The sequence below is a fragment of the Salmo salar genome, chromosome 06 (genome assembly GCF_965601325.2).
Source record: "Salmo salar chromosome 06, fSalSal1, whole genome shotgun sequence".
NCBI lineage: Eukaryota > Metazoa > Chordata > Actinopteri > Salmoniformes > Salmonidae > Salmo > Salmo salar.
The window spans coordinates 41927314-41951213 of NC_138296.1; the positions used below are offsets into that span (position 1 = coordinate 41927314).

Genomic DNA, 23900 nt, shown 5'->3' on the forward strand with positions numbered 1-23900 from the left:
ATAGATAGATAGATAGATACTTTGGTTGCAGAGGAATAGGCCTGATATCATTATTATGTAGGGATACAGCCCTTCCACAGCCAGAGGTGTATGGTGATGAACTGTCATTGAACTTTCATGGAATGCAAATCTATTCTTATAACCTACAGTTCCGCGGCATGACAGGTCTTGACAATGTGCTGTGGTCTCAGAAACAGGGGCTTAATATAACAATAGTGTAGATGGGGAACATGTTCCTGATGAGAGGAGTACGCTCCACTTAAGTGCTCTCCGGTAACCAAGCTGGAGCACGGGTAGCAGTCCCCATGAGCTTTCCAGGGCTTTACTGGGATGTTTTATCCTTTTGTACCCTGTCTCGCTCAACTTAATGGGGCCCAGGGACAGTCTCTGGCACTGGGGTGACTGAGGTTATAGGAAGTTCTCGGGTATCAAGTGTAAGGTATAAAGCTGCTAGTGAACCTTCCTTGCTCCCCATGATTCAGAAGTGCTTTGGAAGTGGTTTATCTGATCAGCAGAATGATTCCTGCCAAGGCGGTATTATGTGATTATACATATTCAGTACCACAAGTAGACAATGTAATGAACAAGAAAAAAAGTCCACAATTCCTGGAAAGGTTTTTTTTTTTACTTGTAAAGTCATCAAATTCTCCGTAATGTTTGATCACATTAAACAATCTTTGGTCAGATATGAGATCTGTTATTATATCCAGTGATTCTGACACTCTGGTTAATTGACAGGCAGTGGATCGTCCTTAAACAAAAGAGACTCTCACAGCAGTTGAGGAAAACTAAAGTGGGTCATGAGGGAGTTGTTTGAGGGTCGAGTGTTAAAATGGGGCTGATGGAACTACAATGGTGCATAAGAGGGAGGCTGTACTATTACATGGAATATATCTGCATGTATTATAGGAAGGGAAATCAGCCTCAGTGGAAATGATGCCAAAGGCCATCATTTCATTACCACACAAGTAAGATGACTTTCCCCTCATAATTTGTCTTCATTCATTTAAATGGATGTCTTATTTTCTCAAATGTTTGCAGGGTTTGGTTGCTAAACTGTTATTTTGTAAATAAGATCCAAATATATCAGGAGAAGACATGGACTGACACTACAGATAAGTACAGACATTCAGTTGCCTCGTGAAATCAGTGAAACACATTTACTCGAACAGTTTTTAAGGTAAAAAATAAATAAATCATCAGAGGCAGAATATAGGCCAATAAAATAGAAATTGTGTAATGTACTGTAGCTAGCTGAGGAAAATAAACAAAACACTAAATTCATACTCGTTTGTAGAAGAAACTGGTGCCTCTCTATTATACCATTCCTAGATGAATCCAGCCTTTCAAGGAGCTAACTGTCATGGAAAATTGTAAATTGTACCATTTCACTTTTCTTCAAAGTATTTATATTTTTTTATTCTCCTGAGCTACTGTAGAAAATATAATCTAACTGAAGCAGTATATGGATAAAAGTGGGGACAGTAAACTCTCCAAGAGGTTATTCATCGGCCAGACACCTTTTAGTCCACATCCTTGCCATTTCTGAAGTGGAGCAGGCCTTCTTTGTGGCAAGCTTCAAAGGCTCTGACTGTGCTGCATACCGTCCCAGGTCAATCACTCCATCACACAGGCACAGAGCCAGAGATATGCCCCTGCTTTAACTAATCAGGACCATCACCGCCCACAAAGTCATGCAATCACAACAGTTCGCATTCAGTATTAGACATTTGTATTTATGTGTATTTCTGCAACTACTTTGGGATGAAAGATAAGTACCTGAAGTTTCTGTTTCACTGTAGTGTTCCACCCAGTAAAATGTATTTTGTTTACATTTTTGAGGTGATGTAAGCTGTTGTTTAGCAGTAAAATGTTTTATATCGCCCTGCCTGCTAAATGAATATTTTTTTCAAGGTTGGCTGTGCAGCTGGGAATCGAAGGACAGGATCTTCCATCAGTGTCTGGAGATGTATCTTATTTCCTGTTAGGAAATGCTCACTGATACTGGAGCACTCTTTCATCCTGCAAAATCCTCTTGGCTGGGTTAGCTTTACTCACTTCACTTCCTTTTAACGCCAATATTTGGTGAAAAAGGCACATTTAGGCAGAACTCAAATCCATCAAAAGGCCTTTAGAATAATAGTCCGGTATTTCAGACTGTAAAACTGCTGCTGATGATGGTGAATAAGTCAGTTTAGCCTCGGCAGTGTGAGCAAGCCCACTGACATTCTGGAAAAGATTTACCCTAGCACTCATTTTTCTCCATAACCTTGATGAATAGTACTGTTAAATAGTTTATTTCAGCTGTGGTCAGAGAAACACCGCTTATACTTAGCAGTGTTTTAACCCCGGGATCACAGTCATTTGTCGCCGTGGACACTGTCGGTAAAGTCTGTAAAGTTCTTCAACTATTCATTTTTAACCCTCTTCTTCAGATGTTCAGTTCTCTTGAGAAGGAGAAGATTTGTCAGTGATCTTGCAGATACTCCTAGAAGAGAAAAATATTTCAGATTAGAGCAACAAGAGAAAAAAAAAGCTCCCGGAGCTGAGATGAGGTTTAATATTTGGGTTTTATTTTGTCCATAAACGTTTGATACGTTCCTTTTTAAGCTCTCCCTTTGGCAGCGAGGATTACACGAGTTAATCTGTATATCTGTAAAACATTATCCTGCATTTGCGATGTGTGTTTATGGCAGATTCACTCACAGTGTCAGACTACCTCTGCTGGGGAGATTAAGGATGTGTACAGTGGTTTATTGGAAGTGCTGCTCATTGGTTCAAAGCTGGCCTCAGAGGGATACACTGAGATCTATTCCAGGATAACAAACCTATCTCCCCCATCTTTAGCATTGCAAGCCAGTGAGTCTGCTCAATGACTTGGGATGGCCATTTCACAGCTGACATGTTCCCTGTCCCTTTTCCCAAAGATAAAGGAGGACTTTATATTGAGTTGGCTCAGCATACTGTTGAGGAGACATAATGCTGAACTTCAACAACAATCTGTACTGAGTGCTCTACCAATGTGGAATATTCTCTAAGATTCTCTTTATAACATGGTTGCAAGTGGGGTACTTGGGCACAGTTCAATTGGATTGCAGATGCTAGGCTTTGATCCTGAGAATCATAAAATATACAGTGCATAGTGAAAGTCTACACACCCCTTGTAGATTCTTCACATTTTACTGCCTTAAAATGTAATCTAAAAATGATTACATTGAGGGTTTTCATATAGAGCTACACAACCTACTCCACACTTTCAAAGTATAAATTATGATTATGTATTTCAAATATGATGTCTTGATTGTGTATGTCTTCACACCCAATAATACAGTGCATTGGGAAAGTATTCAGACCCCTTGACTTTTTCCACATTTTGTTACGTTACAGCCTTATTCTAAAATGGATTAAATATTTTTTTCCGCCGAAGTCGGTCCCTCTCCTTGTTCGGGCGGTGTTCGGCGGTCGACGTCACCGACCTTCTAGCCATCACTGATCCATTTTCATTTTCCATTGGTTTTGTCTTGTCTTCCTTCACACCTGGTTCCAATCCCATCAATTACATGTTGTGTATTTAACCCTCTGTTTCCCCTCATGTCCTCGTCGGAGATTGTTTATTGTAAGTGTTTGTGTACATCTGTACTGGTGTGCGTCGGGTTATGTTTACCCATTGATTTGTATTATTATGTTTTTCCGGTGTTTAAAAAAAAATAAACCTCGCCGTTGGAAACACAGTTATTTCACTCCTGCGTCTGACTTCTCTGCCGCCAGTTAAACACCCCTTACACTCATCAATCTACACACAATACCCCAGAATGACAAAGCAAAAACAGGTTTTTCGAAATTTCTGCAAATGTATAAATAAATTAAAAACTGAAAACAGACCGTTTACTCAGTACTTTGTTGACCGTCTTCTTGGGTATGATGCTACAAGCTTGGCACACCTGTATTTGGGGAGTTTCTCCCATTCTTCTCTGCATATCCTCTCAAGCTCTGTCAGGTTGGATGGGGCTGCACAGCTATTTCAGGTCTCTCCAGAGATGTTTGATCGGGTTCAAGTCCGGGCTCTGGCTGGGCCACTCTAGGACATTCATAGACTTGTCCTGAAGCCACTCCTACGTTGTCTTGGCTGTGTGCGTAGGGTCGTTGTTCTGTTGGAAGGTGAACCTTCGCCCCAGTCTGAGGTCCTGAGCGCTCTGGAGCAGGTTTCCATCAAGGATCTTGCTGTACTTTGCTCTGTTCATCTTTCACTCGATCCGGACTAGTCTCCCAGTCCCTGCCACTGAAAAACATCTCCACAACATGATGCTGCCACCACCATTCTTCACTGTAGGGATTGTGCCAGGTTTACTCCAGATGTGACGGTTGGGATTCAGGCCAAAGAGTTCAATCTTGGTTTCATCAGACCAGAGAATCTTGTTTCTCATGGTCTGAGAGTCCTTTAGGCGCCTTTTGGCAAACTCCAAGCGGGCTGTCATGTGTATTTTACTGAGGAGTGGCTTCCGTCTGGCCACTCTACCATAAATTACTAATTGGTGGAGTGCTGCAGAGATGGTTGTCCTTCTGGAAGGTTCTCCCATCTCCATAGAGGAACTCTGGAGCTATGTCAGAGTAACCATCGGGTTCTTGGTCACCTCCCAGACCAAGGCCCTTCTCCACCGATTGTTCAGTTTGGCCAGGCGGCCAGCTCTAGGAAGAGTCTTGGTGGTTCCAAACTTCTTCCATTTAAGAATGATGGAGGTCACTATGTTCTTGGGGACCTTCAATGCTGCAGACATTATTTGGTACCTTTCCCCAGATCTGTGCCTCGACACAATCCTGTCTCAGACCTCTATGGACAATTCCTTCAAACTCATGGCTTGGTTTTTGCTATGACATGCACTGTTAACTGTGGGACCTTATATAGACAGGTGTGTGCCTTTCTAAATCATATCTAATCAATTGAATTTACCACATATTTTCTCCAATCAAGTTGGAGAAACATCTCAAGGATGATCAATGGAAACAGGATGCACCTGAGCTCAATTTCGTGTCTCATATAAAAGGGTCTGAATACTTATGTAAGTAAGGTATTACAGTTTATTATTTTTAGTAATTTTGCAACAATTTCTAAAAACCTGTTTTTGCTTTGTCATTATTGTATGTAGATTGATGGGGAAAAACATTAATTTAATCCATTTTATAATAAGGCTGTAACGTAGCAAAATGTGGAAAAAGTCAAGGGGTCTGAATACTTCCCGATGCACTATAATTACTTGGTCGAAGCACCTTTGGATGCCATTACAGCTGTGAATCATTTTGAATAAGATTCTACCAACTTTGCACAGCTCTTAGGGCAACATATATCAATAGTTTTTGTAAAAATTGCTCAAGCTCAGTAAATTCTGTTTGGAGTCATTGATAGACAGCAATATTCAAACCTTGTCTCTGATTTTCAAGAAAATTTAAGTCAGGACTGAGACTAGACCACTCAGGAACACTCAACACCTCATGGAAAGCTATTCTGGTGTGTCTTTGGCATTAAAATGTGTGTAGTTGTCCCGCTGAAAAATAAAACTCTATCCCAGGATAATGTTTTCCGAAGACTGGTGCGGATTTTCCTCTCACTTTTTACCTAGGCTTTGCTCCTTTCATATTTATTTTGATCCTGATAAACTCCCCAGTCTCTGCCAGTGACAAGCATACCCATAACATTATGTCAAAATGTGAAGACCTTCCCTAGGCACTGTACATGAAAATATAACCTAGAATGAAAAAAAGACCCTTCGTGTTACGTGAACCCTGTCCAGCGTAGAGAGAGACATTAAATCGAGTGGTCTGGCCATAGCATATTTTTCTCTTGAGTGGTTTATTTTGACAGTGTTGTTAACCCTCTTGCCCTTATGTTGTTGAACAAGGGTCCCTCCCTTAGAGATTCTGGATCAGAAACAGGGCACACTATGGGGATTCCTTTAGAAGCAATCTTTTTAGATGAAGTTGTTCTCTGGTGTTTTTGTGAGATCAGATTGCAATTAATTATATTATATACACAGAAAATTCAAGTAGCCAATGGCATGTTCACTCAAATGTACTCAAACTGAACACTGCATCAACCCATCCATAAGAGCCAGGCTTGCATAAACCAACCCACATAGAGTAATGGTAATAAGACTATTCCCCGAAGACAGGCCAGAACTCAGCACAACAACACATGCATACATATTGAATGATTTGAAACCCATTTCAAACCATTTTGTCAGACATTACCAGGAAAAACAATCCCTGCACTAACCAGATGTAAGTAAACATAGTTGTCGTTCTTATATAAGCATGCATTTCCTGTCCTTCACCTACTCTACTATCGTGCCTGTGAAAGGTCTGTCGCTCAAGACGTCCATGTGTGATGTAACTATACCACAGCTGTGGAAGAACTATGAAATGATAGCATGCTAAATTTCATAGATACAGTCAGGTCCAGAATTATTGGCACCCTTGATAAAGATGAGCAATAAAGACAGTATAAAATAAATAATACAAATACTGTGCTGTATTGTATGTAAAAAAGAATTGTTAAATTCTATTATCTTATACTAATACAGTTCAGAGAAACACATTTTGTTTAACAAGTAATAATTTTTTCTCACTGTTTTTGTCTCCTTGTTTCTCTATAGAACTTTCAGATCTTGTTATGATGAGAAATCAGGTCTGTGCGCACGATAGAAAAACGAACTCTGTAGCTGATTGGACGATTTTTGGGCAATTGAGAAATAGGTGCACTTCCTCAATCAAGAAAGCTAAATCAGGCTACTTTCTAAGTTCTATCTCAGACTCTCCTGGTGATCCGTCAACATTTTGGAAAACGGTTAATGTACTGAAGCATGGAAATTCCTCTCTTTCCCTGCCTAAGCAAGTTGTGTCAGATTTGGGCATCATTACTGAGAAAAAGTTGATAAGTGATGCTTTTTATTTGAAGGAAATGGTGGATTAATTTACCCTGGTCAGCCAATCGACTGACTGCCCTTCTCTCAGCCTCTAGCTGGCTCAATGTAAGTTTTGTAAACTTCTAGTGAATCTTTGTTTTCATTTCAATACTTGATACTTCTTTTCCAAATCACTTTGTATGGTGCCCTTGTAACCGATGTGAAATGGCTAGTTAGTTAGCGGTGGTGCGCGATAATAGCGTTTCAATCGGTGACGTCACTCGCTCTGAGACTTGAAGTAGGGTTTCCCCTTGCATTGCAAGGGCCGCGGATTTTATGGCGCGATGGGTAACGATGCTTCGTGGGGTGTCAGTTGTTGATGTGTGCAAGGGTCCCTGGTTCGAGCCCAGGTTGGGGCGAAGAGATGGACGGAACCTACACTGTTACATTGGTGCCGTGACCCGGATCATTGGTTGCTGCGGAAAAGGAGGAGGTCAAAAGGGGGGTGAGTGTAACTGATGTGAAATAGCTAGTTAGTTAGCGGTGGTGCGCGCTAATAGCGTTTCAATCGGTGACGTCACTCGCTCTGAGACTTGAAGTAGGGTTTCCCCTTGCATTGCAAGGGCCGCGGCTTTTGTGGCGCGATGGGTAACGATGCTTCGTGGGGTGTCAGTTGTTGATGTGTGCAAGGGTCCCTGGTTCGAGCCCAGGTTGGGGTGAAGAGAGGGACGGAACCTACACTGTTACACCCTCATTGATTGTGTCCCCGCATATACTGTAAACACCTGGGAATCTGGATTGACGAAAAGCTATCTGTATTGCAGATGCTGGGAGTCAGGAAGCAAGTACAGGGGGTGAATTTAATAATACAAAAACCATGGAGCAAACCAAGAGTAGCGTCTGGACATGAGAAACATAACTAATACTGCCTGGGGAAAGAATGAAAGGGTGTGACAGATATAGGGGAGGTAATCATAGAAGTGATGGAGTCCAGGTAAGTCTCATGGGGCGCAGGTGCGGGTAGTAATTAGTAAACTAGCGACAATGAGTGCCAGAGAGGGGGAGCGGGAGTAGATGTGACACTATCGTTCAATAAAGCACGTTGATGACTTAGTTAAGAAATTAAGAATTCAATTATTCCTTATTCCTATAGAACTCTTCTTTAGGAACAGGTTCTGTCTTTCGTTAAATAGCTGAAAACAAATCATTCAGTCGACATTCATTCCCATTATTGACTATGGAAATATTGTCTATATGAATGCAGCTGCCACTGTGTTGAAAACATTTGAACGCAGTTTATAATAGAGCATTGCATCCTTATTTTGACGCCAAACCCCACTACTGATGTGTGTGGCCAAAGAGCTTTATTTTTATGTCATCCAACAAATGTAAACACCTGGAGTATGCTAAATCGCATTGGCACCTGGATTAGAACTGGTGCTATGGTCAGATGACATGAAAATAGAGCTCTTTGGCCACGCACACCAGTGTTGGGTTTGGCATCAAAATAAGGATGCATAAGCAGAAAGGAATCCCATACTTACTGTAAAATAAGGTGGTGTATCTTTTATGTTGTGGGGCTATTTTGCTTCCATTGGTCCTGGGGCCCTTGTTAAGGTCACCGGCTCCATTTACTTTATCCAGTACCAGAACATTTTAGCCAAAAATCTGGTTGCCTCTACCAGGACGGTGAAACTTGGCCACAAGTGGATCTTCCAGCAAGACAATGACCCCAAGCACACATCAAAATCCACTAAGAAATGGTTAATTGACCACAAAATCAACATTTTTCAATAGGCTTGGCCAGTATTCAGATTTTAGAACATCACACCGTTCTTCTGCCATCCTGGAATTTACGGTATTACCGCCAGACACCACACAAGGTGGCGCAAAAAAAACACAAAAAAAAGCCCATTGGGGGTCTACTATTAACCACAATGCTAACAAAATCAGCACAAGTAATAGCGAAACCACATAGATGCTGTTAGCTAAATGCTAACGTGTGAAAGCGAACATAAACTAATTGCAAAGACAGGTGAATCCAGTTCATAAAGTTTACAAGCATAGCTAGGCGCTACCAGATGTCATTTTCGATGAGTGTCGACATTTACAAGCGAAGGTGTTCGAGAGATTGTGCAAATGAACAAAACATGCTGTTTCTGAAGGAAGAGCATCATGTGTACACGGAGCAGAGGGGAGAAGAACGGAGGAGAAAAAAAGCACAGGGGAAAAAATGGCAGCTGTACAGATAATTCACCTAAACTTCTCACGGCAGAAAGCCTTTATAAGATAGCTTATGGCAAACATGTAGTAGTGAATTGCATACAAGTGTAACTTCATGAACTCATGTGCAGCACAACAGAGACTCACCGATAGATACTGTATAGAACGCTATGGACTCACTAGCTCCTGCTTTCTCCAGCTGTTCTATTTACAAAGAAACACGCGACTAGCTCAACTGTTCTGGGGAACTACACAATCTGTTTTATCTCCTAATGTATTGCACAAGTTGACTGCACGTGTTAACTTAAAAAGTAGCTACAAATATTCAAATGTCAAATAGTTTTGACGGTATTGAAAAAACATCCCGTGGCTTTTTCCAAGTACCCCGGTATATGGTACAGTATACCGCCCAAGCCTATTTTGCAATGGCCATCTCAGTCTCCGGACTTGAAACCGATTTGAAAACCTGGAGTTTGAATTGAAGAGAGCAGTCCATAAGCACATACGAAGGATATCAAGGAGGGATGATCTAAGATCCCTCCCAATGTGTTCTCCAATCTCATAAAACATTTTAGGAAAAGGCTCAGTGCCGTTATCCTCGCAAGGTGAGGTATTGAAAACAGGGGTGCCAATAATTTATATAGAAAAAAATATTGCTTTTAAACAAAATATTTTTTATCTGAGCAATTGTATTAGTATAAAATCATTTTCATTTTTTTTAGCATACAATATAGCTTAGTATTTGTATTATTTATTGCAGTCTTTTTGCTCATCTTTAAAAGGGTGCCAATAATTCTGAAAATGACTGTATATGCCATAAAATGAACATTTATATATCAAAAGAAAAAAAGACTGGCCTTTGTGTACAGAGATAATCGAAAGGATAAGTATTTGCATAAATGGCTATAGCCGTTCACAAACCTGGTCCACCATTTCAGAGTATTTTCAGCTCACTGGTTGAATTGAGCAATCTGTGCCAGCTAGAGCACACTTTGGATTAGCAAAGGTTCCACTGATAGGTCAGCTTAGTCCTTAATGGAGCGGCTTAGGCCTTCTGTACATGATTAGAACATTCTTAGCAGCCTATTTCCTTGTAGCCAGATGTTCTGGAATAAACACCAGGGTGTAATCATGTTGCTTTTCCCCTTAAACCCAGACCTGGTGTGCTCTTTTTGTGACAGGGAAACTAAGCTGTGCATACAGATGTCTAAGTAACTTTCTTAATACAAATAATGTAGGAAGAATCTACTTAAATAGGTGGGCAGGTAAAGCGCAGACATTGCGATTTAGCTACTGAACAGTGCTGACGTTTTGACAGTGCAACAGAAATGCATTATAAAAACTCATTATCTTCTGACCAACGTTCACTCCTCTTCCTCTCAGGACTGCTTAAGAAACAAATACCTTCCATTCATATATTTAATTTAGTCAAACATATATTTTTGAAGAGCCTCCTGCATATGAAGAGCTTCTGTGAGTGGCATAGGATTTCGAAATATTATTCAGATTCCGTAATGAATGTGGACACATACTGACATCTTCAGATTGCAGCAAATAGCTTTCATTCTAAGTTACCACCTACTACTGCATGTTTAAAGGCTTGCTGGCAGCCCTTTGCTGAGTAACTTTATAAATAGTTGCAGAAAAGAGCTCAACATTCTGAAGGGAAGGCTATAGTCTACCACACTTAGAAATGATGTATACAAAACTCAGGGATTTCAATTTTTTTTATGACATGCTATAATAGAGTAAAGAGAGAGCTATGACTTAAACGCTTTTCATAATGCTCATTTGATTTGATTTCAGTATTTCAAGCGTCATTCAGAGCTCTATTGAACTGATCATGCTGGTTTAATGGAGCAGATTGATAGGTGAGTGAATTATCTCCACATTCTTTGCACAGGCATTAACTCTACGTGACCTTTTTCTGTCTACAAACCTCTGTGTGATTTCACCCAGACACCAAAAAGGGAAGAGTATTGTGAATTATCCAATGTGCGTGATTCCATTAATGACTCCATATCCTGGGGTTAATCAATAAACCGACAACAGAAAGAGACCAGAGGCAAACTGGAGGTTCAATATCATGATTGGAGTGTGATTGTACAATTTCAGTCAGATTAGGGGTAAACCAGGTTAAACTGACAAAAAAATAGGTGAAATTCTGACCCCCAATTAAATTGATCACGAATGAAAGGAATCTACAGTAGCTTCTCTAACTTGACGTGTCCTGATTTCACAACTTCAACGTCAAAATAATGCCTCAGCAACAAGGTAGATGTCTGAATGTTCCTGCAGGCCAGTTCTTTTCTCACAGATGAAGAAAGTACATTGAATCATGAGCTCATTTGAAGACTGGGGGAACAATTGACAAGTCAGAAATACATTTAATGGAGATTCATTGGTGGGTTTATTCAAAGCAACGCAAGCTCTATATTGTAAGCACTCATCAACACCCACCACAATACAAAAGGAAGGAAGAAAAACAGTACACTATATTGGAGGCTGATGATTAAGGCCGATGATTAAGGATGATGATGATGATGAAGATGATGACAATTCCAAAACGTATAACTATAGAATTATCTGCAACTTGGAGCAGATGCTGTCAGGGATATCATCAGCATTATTTATATTAAATCCATACACTATGAACAGTAAACAAGTGTTTCATATTAAGTTTGTGGGCGAGAGGATATATCACATCGATCATATTACACTAACAAATTGACAGTCATAGAGCGTGAGTTGAGTCTTGGCCAACTCCAAATTCTAGTTTGGACAAAGCAGTGCTGTGGACAAATATAGTTCTGGCTAGGATTGCTGACTCAAGCCAATAGCGGTTTCCATGGAGTAGTGGGGGATATCATGGGTTTGGCATAAGCTGAGAGAATTGCACAAGCTATTAGGGGCTCCCGAGTGGCGCAGTGGTTTAAGGCACTGCATCTAAGTGCTAGAGGCATCACTACAGACCCTGGTACAATTCTAGGCTGTATCACAACCAGCCGTAATTAGGAGTCCCACAGGGCAGCGCACAATTGGCTCAGTGTCACCCGGGTTAGGCATCATTGTAAATAAGAATTTGTTCTTAACTGACTTGCCTAGTTAAATAAAGGTTAAATAAAAATCTATAAATCAAATATTGTTATATTCTACAATCTTAAAGACATTCAGTCTTTGCTTTTCGGGAGCTAATACTCACACTTGACTTTTTACTATTAGCACTGACTTTGCTGATGGATACTTTATTGATGAAAAAAATATTTACTATGACTGAGATATGTGGTTGTCCCATCTAGGGCTGTTACAGTGACCTCAGTACCGACACACCGGCGGTCACGAGTCGTGATGGGCAGTCAAATTCCATGTGAGCATTTAGTCACGGTAATTAGGCTTCTCCAAGCTCTGATGCTGCTGATGGTAATTAGTGTCCTACCAAACGTGCCGACTGCCTGGTACTCCGTATTCTATTGTCCCTCTAATCACTCTGACATCAATGTAATCGAAAATCGAATCAAACACTTCATGAGAGCACATGAGCTCATGTTGCCTACTATATTTATTTCTCAACCTTCCTAATATTAAGCACATTGCTTCTCTTTAAAACAGGAGTATAGCCTACCTGGCTGGCAGGAAAATGAACCAAGGGAAAAGCGTCCTCATTCGCTATTTAAGTGCATAGATTACATGTATTTTTTCCCCACTATCGCTGTTTCGAGACAGGTGCATGATAATGGTCCATTCTAAATCAAAACAAATTTCTCACACATATTATTTAGTATATGTAAAGACAAGATTAAATCAAGAATAGTGTGATGGGTGACAATATTAGCCTATCACTTGTAAATTATATATTGTCACGTGTGAATGATGCCCAGCTAAAGGCAAACAACGCATTATTTTTTTTGCAACTTTTTCAAATCATAGTCGCACACCTCATGTAGCCTATCCCATAGGCCTATATGTTTTGATAAGGTTTGTATCACAACAAAGTGGCCAAATAACTTCTTAAAATGAAACACATTCATTCGCTTTACAGCGGGTGTAGAGCCTAACTGGCATACCTATGCAGCTCGTGAGTTTCAAATTTGGGGAAGATCATTTTCACCATAAAAATGCACATTTATAATAAAAGCATAACATGAATAATCGCATTTGTGGTCACTTTTAAGAATCGTGTTTTCCTGCTAATGGAACGTTTGCGCTTATTACTACCGTGTGCACATTGCTGCGCTTATAATGTGATAGCCTACTAGTTTATCAACATTTTAAGCTAAACGTTCTCATCTGTTGCGTCAGGCTCATTGCTTAAAACAGGTTTTTTGATGCTAGTGGTTGTATTAATTTGGGATCTATCGCATCGCACAACTGTTCCGGACTATGTTTTTGAATATTCATTTCTCGCACAGAATAGAATAGGTCAACTTTTGTGCTAAGGGAGATAGTAGATTGTCATTTTGCTGTTCGCTAGGCCTACTTATCTTGTTGGCTGATGAAAAGTAAATGTGGACAGTTCTTCCAATATCTTCAATATGTGTCTCGGAATTGGATGAGGACGCGCGCAGTTGTGTCCCCGAATGTGTCTGTCTTCACTTGTAGCCTTTGAGAAAGACCTGATCACGTGACTGAGTGCCATGTGAGTGAGAGGTGGTTCAGAACGCAACGGGGAGAAGGGAATTATAATTATTATATTCAGCCCAGGGGCACAACGGCCACTGGCCCCAAAAGGCATGGATTTTTTTTAGGGGGAGTATGGCCACACAAAGGGGATTCAGCCGGGAAATTCAAGGCATTATCAAGTGCTTGTTAAATTGTGAACAAGAGACTGATGAAGTGTGTACAGCCTGTGCAAGAAAACAAAGTGGAGCTCATGCCTTTCATGCAACTTTTTAAAAATCATCATTAGAGTCACATCATGCAGCCTTAGAATGTATTAAAAATCAAAACATATAGCCCAACATTTGTATCACAACTAAATAACTCTAAATTAAGCATATAGGAGTACCTGTTTCTTTGTTAACCGCTCAACACAGAATAGCCACATGTCCTTTCTATTTTATTCAGCTATGTTCAATTGTATTCTTCATACTATAAAATAACAGAAAATAATGCCACGGAATTCTAAGCAAATCTTGTCTGCTAAATGAACTAGTGTAGCCCACAGCCATATGGCATAGCCAGATCAGGGCCTAACATAAGGACAACGCAGAGTATACTATTCTGTTCTTCTGAAATATACTACATTTTCTTCATATCATGATTCTTTAGACCTGTCTAAAATAAATAATGGATGTACTATGATGGTGTAGGCTATATTACATGGATTTATTAGACTTGTTAAAATGTAGATGTTCCAAAGGTCTGCATCAGTGGCTTGAAGGCTATGCGTGGAAGCCAGGAGATGCTAAATGTGTTTATGTTAATTACGGTCAATTACCGTGAGACCGGCAGTTATTACCTTGACGATCACCCGGCTGACAAAATTTCATGACCGCTACAGCCCTAGTCCCATTTTAAGATTAATGCACGAACTGTAAAATGACTAAAATGTCAAATTCAGAATCTAAAGCCATTTGAGTTATTAAGTCAAACATATATTTTAGTTTCTTTGTTTTTTTGATTCCATGATTCCTGGATCAAGAATTCAACTTAAAACTTCCTGTAGTGAACCATGTATAGTACAATGACAGTGTGCGCTGTACTGTCTAACAGCACTCTGGCTTGATGACAATGTCTTACAATATGGGTAACCCATATTGAACGTTATCCATGGATGGTTTTATGTCACTTTGTTCGGACAATGGTGTGAGCCATATGGGGCTTTCTCTGATGTGAAGTGGTTTTCTATATTTTATGCCCACATGCTTATCCACGCACTAATAGATGCCCTTCACTCGTCACTCATGCAAAGGCCTTAGTATGAGAGAGATGTGTGGCGTTTCTTCCATCCATGATCAGCTGCAGCCGAATCTCCTAAGTGGCCAGATGAGTGTTCCTAGCGGTTTTTACCATGCAGGATAGGAAATCTATCAAGTTCAATCTGTCATATTGTTAATTGGTTCTGCATAACTGAACCAGATCTGCGAAAATGCCCTGGATACACATTTTACTCTTTGCTTCTGACATACTCAGGTGTGACCAGCAATTACTGTTTGGGCTTTTATTTTATTCCAATATATTCTTGACTGTGTTTGGGTAAGGTAAATAAATGACATTGAGAGACAATGAGGGTGACTGATAATTTGTACTTGTCTATTCACTGTGGTGCTCTGAAGCAGAATACAGGCCATCACATCTGCTTGTTGTTGTAATTGCAACACCAATCGTATAATATAGAGGGCTATTGTGAGCAAATTGTATGTGTGTAGCCTGAAGCACTCTCATCAGTTCATCCAAATGCACATAAACAAACACAAGCGAGGAACATTTAGAAGTAACAACATATATATTCAAATGAGTGGCATGTTCCTAGTATTGTAGATCTGTGTATTTGAGTGCTGATAAAAACAGTAATGTTTGAAAAAAATTTTTATTAGGGATGGATCTGCAGAGTACAGTTTCGGTTCTGATCTAAGCCACTGAACTTAAAAGAGTGACACAGAAAATGAACTTGAAAGCTGACGATAATATCTTTAGAATCCTTGAAATGCGATTGCTCCTATTCTCCCCCTCTGGCTTTAATCTTGTGAAAAATAGGCTAATTTACTGGCCAATGTATAATAATAATGGCCTAATCATGCAGTTTATTATGATGTTCCAAGGGTCCATAAAGTTTTTTTTCCTCGCCTTTGTTTTATTTCATGATGTTCTATGTCCAAAGAGAATGTGAACATTGCTTCAGATCTCAGCGCAGCATTCTGCTGTTGTGGGTAGAGAAAGTGCCTGGCTCCCCCACTGTTGGAAGTGGAATGGTCTTCAGGGGATCTCAAGAAGAGAGCGGGAAAAGGTTTTAATCAGGACCAGCTGTCAGTTCTCTCCTTAACTGTTCCATTGAAGCACACAGTTCATCTACAGTATAATGGGCTTATTTACAGCGGGGAGGCTGTGTTATGTTTTAATTAAACTCACCTCTCCCTCTTTTCGCACGGGCAAATTGTACACCAATGTTGTGCTCATTACACATACCAAGTAAAATTGCAAAGCTGGGAGATGGAAGTGTGCCAGCACACAGCTGCTACAAGTGTTTTGCAACATACACTGCTTTTCTTCTCAAAATAATGCCTTCATCCACTAACAAATAAAGAATGAGTCCATTTACAGTATTCCTCATGACAAAAAAACTAATGTTGTTTTCTCACTGGATAGGACCCACTGTGTGTGGATTGCTCAAGGATTGTACAAATGCCATTGACATGACATGGCTTTGTGAGTTTGATTCAGTACCAGTGCCACGATGAAGCCAAATGAGAGATTGGAAAAGCTTTTATTACTGTGCCAGTCTTTTATTAGAAATGACCAAGCCTCTCAGCAGCAATGTTTTCTATGCTCCAAGAAACAGCTTGGCCTTATTAGTGTCTGGGATGCAAATGAATATTTTCCCCAACTCGTCATGCCTCAACATTTTCTTCTTTAATGGTTTTGACAGGGCGTAATGAAACATATTCATTGAGGAAAATGCATGGGCATGTTCCAGAGCCCACTCATAGTGAGTGTAGCAGAATACTTCCTCAGTAGGCGTTTAAGAGATGGTCATGAAATGGCACTGTTGGTAGTCTGCGTATTGAAAGGAAATATGCATTTCCTGAATCTTTTGTAACTCCTCCAGACGTGTGAATTTAGCATTCATTTTGTCCCTATGTGAAAGCGTTTAAAGCTGTGATGGTCGGTGGAGTGAACCTATACCTAGTTCACAGTGCACAGATAGTGGCACCCAACCTGGTGAAGCAACTATATTACAATAGGGGTTTGTCTGAGTCTGGGCCAACATCTGTAGCTATCCATTGATTGGAGGATTCAAAGGACATTCCATTTGCATGAGTTTGAAACACCTGACAGAAATGATCAGTGCTGTCATCCTCTTTTTTCCTCTGTATATTAGAAATCACGAAGAGAAGCAATTCAATTGCTTTTAACTTCAAAGCAGCGAATGAAAATGCATTTAAAAAAAAACCTTTTTCCTGTTTACAATGTACTACTTCAGAACAGCATACTTTCAAAGTACTTATTGAAATGACCTTTTCTACCCTCTCATATTGAGAACTGTAGCTTTCTTGTCATAATATATAGTAGTCACACAGTTGTTTCTCCTGTCTAAGTTGATACAAGCATGACCACCATGTAATGTACTCTGTCATATAACCACTGCATCCCCATATGCTTCAGGAGCAGGACGTGAGTGACTCACTGTCTTTCAGGAAGCGTGAAGTCCTTACACTTATGTTAGATAGGACTGGATTCAATCCGTATTGCCGAAGTTCCGCGTTGTAGCCCTTTTGTCATGCAAAGACAATGTTCCCGCGTTAGCGGAGACTGCATTCACGATAAACGCTGCATATGTCGGCTCAATCAGATATTACATTTACATTTCAAGCGCGTTATATCGCTGAACATCAGCGATAGGGATTGAATCCAGCCCTTAGTGTATAAATTAGAGGGTCTGCCGTTATGGTACAAGAGGTAAATGTTAAGAGATGTGTTATGTGGTCTGACTGAGTAAACAGCAGATGGTTCGCCGGGCCTCTTTAGCGTTCTGTGTTTTATTTACTTACCCACCTGAATGACCCACATTGAGCTCAACAGCTGATGCGTAGAGAAATGAGAGTTAACTCTTTGCTGTTGTTTACTTCAGTTCCGCCAGAGTGCAAGGCCAGAGGAGTCATCTGCCTGGCGCATGCAGGAAAATGTGCTTGTTTATCAGCATTGGGATTTCTTGTTCCGCCTCCCTGTTCCACTGACATTTTCGATGTACACGATCCATGACTGATTCATTCTCAGTCAAAATGAGTTCGACCTCAATCAGAGATGAAGGTATCGCGCGCTTGTTCAACCTCCATCTTTTTTGGAATGAAGCCTGATAAGGACAATAGCTTATTATGTGGCTGACGTATATAGAAGAGGTCACCTTGAGAATCATTTATCTGTCCTGTCAATGGGATGTTTGCGTCAAAGAGGCATGACACATTACTGTTGAGACATGCTATTTTGTCCTTATTTACATTTACATTTACATTTAAGTCATTTAGCAGACGCTCTTATCCAGAGCGACTTACAAAATGGTGCATTCACCTTATGATATCCAGTGGAACAACCACTTTACAATAGTGCATCTAAATCTTTTAGGGGGGGGGGGGGGTTAGAAGGATTACTTTATCCTATCCTAGGTATTCCTTAAAGAGGTGGGGTTTCAGGTGTCTCCGGAAGGTGGTGATTGACTCCGCTGTCCTGGCGTCGTGAGGGAGCTTGTTCCACCATTGGGGTGCCAGAGCAGCGAACAGTTTTGACTGGGCTGAGCGGGAACTGTGCTTCCTCAGAGGTAGGGGGGCCAGCAGGCCAGTGGTGGATGAACGCAGTGCCCTTGTTTGGGTGTAGGGCCTGATCAGAGCCTGAAGGTATGGAGGTGCCGTTCCCTTCACAGCTCCGTAGGCAATCACCATGGTCTTGTAGCGGATGCGAGCTTCAACTGGAAGCCAGTGGAGAGAGCGGAGGAGCGGGGTGACGTGAGAGAACTTGGGAAGGTTGAACACCAGACGGGCTGCGGCGTTCTGGATGAGTTGTAGGGGTTTAATGGCACAGGCAGGGAGCCCAGCCAACAGCGAGTTGCAGTAATCCAGACGGGAGATGACAAGTGCCTGGATTAGGACCTGCGCCGCTTCCTGTGTGAGGCAGGGTCGTACTCTGCGAATGTTGTAGAGCAATGGTAGAGCAATGAACCTTATGGTTCTGTATAGGATGTGCAGTACATAGGTTGTTTCAAGGCGTTTCATTGTGGTGTGTTTTATTGAGTTTCCTCTCTCTGTGCTTTAGTTCTCATACACAGTGATGGCACACCCTCGCTACCATCTAACCTGCTTTAGACTTTACTTTAAATAGCCATCAGCTGAAGACCTTGAAGGGAGAAAAAAATCTTTAGCCATTCATTACCCCACTGAGGAAGTGTGGAACATTGATGGAATGTAATGAAAACTAATACTCCATCCAGTCACTATGCAATCTGTAGGTATGTTTTAAATCCAATTACAGCCTAAGAAATAGCCACAGCCTCTATAGTATCTTGAGCCAAACAGAATCCAGGGGGAAATTACCCATCAGGAGTGCAATACTGTTACAGAAATGACATTACCAGGCCACTTGTGAGACTTGAGGGCCAGTGTCCATGTGTGTGTGCATGTGGTGTGAGGGGGGTCAATATGTATGTACATAACACTTGATTTGTTTCTCCCAGTAAATTGGATTCTTTGCAAAGAGAACAGTTCATATAGAATGTGTCCAGGATGCAAATGATTGATGTGGCTATATTGTACCATCTTCAGTCTATGCTGATGACAATCTAAATTGAGAAAACATTGAACTCTCTATATCTGTGAAAGTGGAATCATTTGTTTTGAAGGAACGGAACAATTATGAGATGTAGATTTCACAAATTCAAAGAAAATATAGTATGACTAAGAATATAATTACTTTTATGTAGCAAGGAGATGGTAAAACATGATCAAATCAGTAGCATTTATTACAGTGTTCATAAACTTGTATTGTATTTCATGTTTCTATTTGGTGTAAGTATATAAAGGCTATACCATTCACGGCTTTTAATGTGGCCAATTTAGACCGTAATGATTCATGTCTAAACAAATAGAACAAGGATTGCAATGAAAACAATGTAAGCATTTAATATCGATTTGCTTGAGGTAAACATAATGCTTTATTATCCATAGAGGAAAAAAGAGAAATTGTAGGAACTAATCTCTCTTTCGTATGTATGAATTGCATTTGCTTCCACATTGATTGATCCCCCAACTTAGTCCCAGAGACAAAGTTGAACATAATATTTGCGGCACTGGCAAATGGTTTCCCGTTATCCCTGAGATAAATCTCTCAAGGCAGGGGCATTTCTGTTCTACTACAAATGATCACAAAGAATTGTATAATTAATCACTATTCCCTTCAATGAACAGCCTCTAACCTTAAGAAAGAAAAGGAATAAGTGTGTTGCACACAACGCAGAAGTGGAAGTGAATGCTAGGGAATGAAACTCAAGGCAGGCACACAGTGTGGAGCACACAGAATAAATGTATGACAAAACAATACCCCAGGCACCAGCAGTATTAATGATATGCAGTGAACTCATTATTAAAGTTCCAAAACAGCTCCTGGAGTAACACAGATGGAGCCAATTAGGCAATCAGCATACTTCCTCACTTGCCGTTACATCTTCTGTTTCTTTTATCTTGCACATATTACTCCACAAATGAAACAAGCTGTATGTTTCTCCTCGCTACATAATATCCAGTGATAATAACAGTTATTTTCACTTGTAATTTCAAATAATTTATTGCTCCATAAATACCAAATGTTATTTTACCCTGTCCTTGAGTACCTCATTTGTGTTGCGGTAGGTGCAGAGAGTTCAGTATTAACAGAGCTGAGGTAACTGCTGCTTTGTGTTTTCAGAGACCTGATGCCTTCGACGCTGGAGGGACAAATCACCATGGAGAAGACACCTAGCTACTTTGTGACTAACCACGCCCCCAAACGCATCCACACGATGGCCAGGGACATCAAGTTAATTATTGTGGTCCGCAACCCTGTCACCAGGGCCATTTCAGACTACACACAGACTCTGTCCAAAAAACCTGAGATCCCAACCTTTGAGGTTTTGGCCTTTAAGAACCGGACGCTGGGCCTAATAGATGCGTCGTGGAGTGCTCTACGTATAGGGATCTACGCGCTCCACTTGGAGACGTGGATGCAGTACTTCCCTCTCGCCCAGATGCACTTTGTCAGTGGAGAGAGGCTTATCGTTGATCCAGCTGGCGAGATGGGCAAGGTACAGGACTTTCTGGGACTCAAGCGGATCGTCACAGATAAACACTTTTACTTCAACAAAACGAAGGGATTTCCTTGTCTCAAGAAGCCAGAGGACAGCAGCACCCCGAGATGTCTCGGCAAATCTAAGGGGAGAACTCACCCTAAAATTGACCCGGACGTTATCCGCCGACTGCACAAGTTCTTCAAACCCTTTAACATGATGTTCTACCAAATGACTGGCCAGAACTTTGAGTGGGAGCTGGAGGAGGGCAGTGACTCTCGGGTCTCTCAGAACTAACAGACTGTTGCCCCACGTCACAGCCACAGCTACACCACCAGCCTTTCTAAATAACAGATCTACTGTCTGTCCCTACCACTTCATCCTCTGAGAGAGTGCTTGAGTACGTCAATCAATTATGGCTGTCTTTGAAACAGTGTCTGTATCCATAGGATAAAAGAGTTTACCGATATGCTTCTATTCTCTCCCTCAAAACTAATGTTGTTGATGGTGGCAAAACATTATTGTACATACTATACATAAAATTATATTTATATTTGTGAAGAGGAGATGATTTTATTCCTTTTGTTTTAAAAACATAGAGCTGATACATGAATCATGTCGACAATAATGATGCATGCATGCGATAAGTTAAGTGTCCTTACCTCCTGAGCCCTAAGGGTGTATTCTGCCTGCTTCTTCTCCCTTTACTTTTCATGCAGTTTGTTGCCCTTTCACCCACACCCACCAGCGTACAGTACAAAACAGTCATACTACTCAGATGACTGAGGCCATGAAGTATTCTGGATGATTTATTTCCACACTCTGTAGAGATAAAAGAAAATAAATGAATCTTACAGTACAATTATCCTTTGACGTGACCCTCATGTCGTATTTGAGGTTGTCTGTGTATGTATTATAAATGGAGATAATCAATTTTTGTCAATCCAAGTTTACCAAAGCATAGCTTTAATTTCCACAGAGTCAATATTTTTGTTGACCTGCACTCGTAGGTAACATGTTTTAAACAAATGTACAGTACATATATATCAAATAGTTTTTGTATATCATCATTTTTTAGGCTGGAATTGGCATATGGTGTATCAACTAAAATGTATTTCTCACACACATCAAGGGATTACTGTAAATGTCACACCCATGCAAAGTATCCTATGCCCACTAATCTGAAGTAACATTATTTTGAGGTGTGCACAAAGTATATTATAAATGGAGGGAAACTATTCTAAAAACTATTTTATATAGAGCTATTATATGATAAATGTGACAGAACCACTACGAAAACAAAATTTGCAGCGAGATTTGCAAGCCAATGGGGTTCTCCTGTTAAGTCGATTATTGTTAAGTCGATGAGGTGAAGAACAACAGAGGAGGACCCAACAGAAGGGTGTTAACAAACATCTGGTGCCACGCAGTCTTCTGTCATTAAGAGATAAATGGGTTAATTAAGTAAGCCTGGAACATCATTGTCAATGTCAAATTGAGGATTTGCTTCAGACAAAATGTTATTATGCACAGGTTTACCCAGTAAATCTCCCATATTGTTTTGACAGTATCATGTATCTGACTGGAATATGTCTGCCTGTTGAGGAAACATTATGTACATCATCGCATTGCAACCCACTTAGCTCCTCATCTTCATCCAGGTTTGTATACATGGCACGGATTATAATAACAGAGTTTTACAGTCCTTTTCTGCTTTTCTATAAATGTTACTTTATGTTTCACTCCATGAAATAAGAACCATCATCCTTTTTGCATAGCTTGCTGTGCTTCTGTATGCTGTCTTACTACTGTCTCTGGACTTCTCATCAATTGAGACAATCAATACAGTCAATGAGTCAATAAATACCGTCTTCTACACATCAATGGTTGCCCACAGCTATGATGTTTTACACTGTTAATCTTCCCTGTTTTCTGGTCGGCCATGACAGGCTGGATTGGTTCACTCTCTGCCGGCCTCCCTGTCACCCAGGGGAGGCTGGGTGCAGCAGCTAGTTACACAGAGCAATTGATTCAATCAAGGTAAGAACTATACTACCCGTTCTATCACTGAGCATGAACACTTACCTTAGAGCCTCAGTTTCCCAGTCACACCTTCCACTGAGGCTTCTCTGTGCAGATATCCCCTTGGTGTATTCCTGTGAACCTCTGTCTCTCTCCGTCCCCGGCGCACACTCTCTCATTCCTCACATGATTCTCTCTGCACTCTAGCACTACTCGCTCTGTTCAGTTTAGAACAGCGATGCGGGGTCATAAATACCATTTTTTATAGTTTGACTACTTTGGGGAAAATGGTACGTTGCATCAAATCATCAAATTTGAATGGGATTTTGCTGCCTGTTTTAATAGTGTGTTTGTTTTACTCTGATGAAGAAACTGCATTGAATGCATATGCTTAGAGGTGGAGAAATGGGATTTCTTGCAAAAATAATACTTTCCATTTGCCAAATAAAAACAAACAAAATATTCCAGCTAGCTAATCACTATATTGCACACAAAAGTAAATCTTTTTCTGGCAACTCATTTAAACATTTTCGATTCTAAATATGTAGCAAACTTTCAGATATTGCTTGGAGAAGTTCTTTCCTTTTAATTAGGGTCCATGCTATTAAGGGAACAAAATTCTGCTGAGTCAGTGTGCTTGAGAAACTAGGGCTGCACAACTAAGAGATTAAACAAGAGGGTTGAGAGGAAAAACATAATATCAGTCATATTTTTAGGAAATACCTCCTTGGTATCTCAGTAAAACAAAATTGTATAAAAAGATGTACCACTGGATTTGACAAAGTGGCACAACA

General features: G+C 40.5%; 1 protein-coding gene across 1 annotated transcript in view; it reads left to right on the forward strand.

Annotated features, from left to right (window-relative positions):
- The window catches only part of LOC106607349 (heparan sulfate glucosamine 3-O-sulfotransferase 4), a 90869-nt gene extending 67785 nt beyond the window's left edge, over window positions 1-23084 (forward strand). Inside the window, exon 2 of the mRNA XM_014204238.3 lies at window positions 20727-23084. Within this exon, the coding sequence (XP_014059713.1) occupies window positions 20727-21381 (655 nt within the window). The 3' untranslated portion in view covers window positions 21382-23084. The remainder of the gene's footprint in view (window positions 1-20726) is intronic.
- The last annotated feature ends 816 nt before the right edge of the window (window positions 23085-23900 follow it).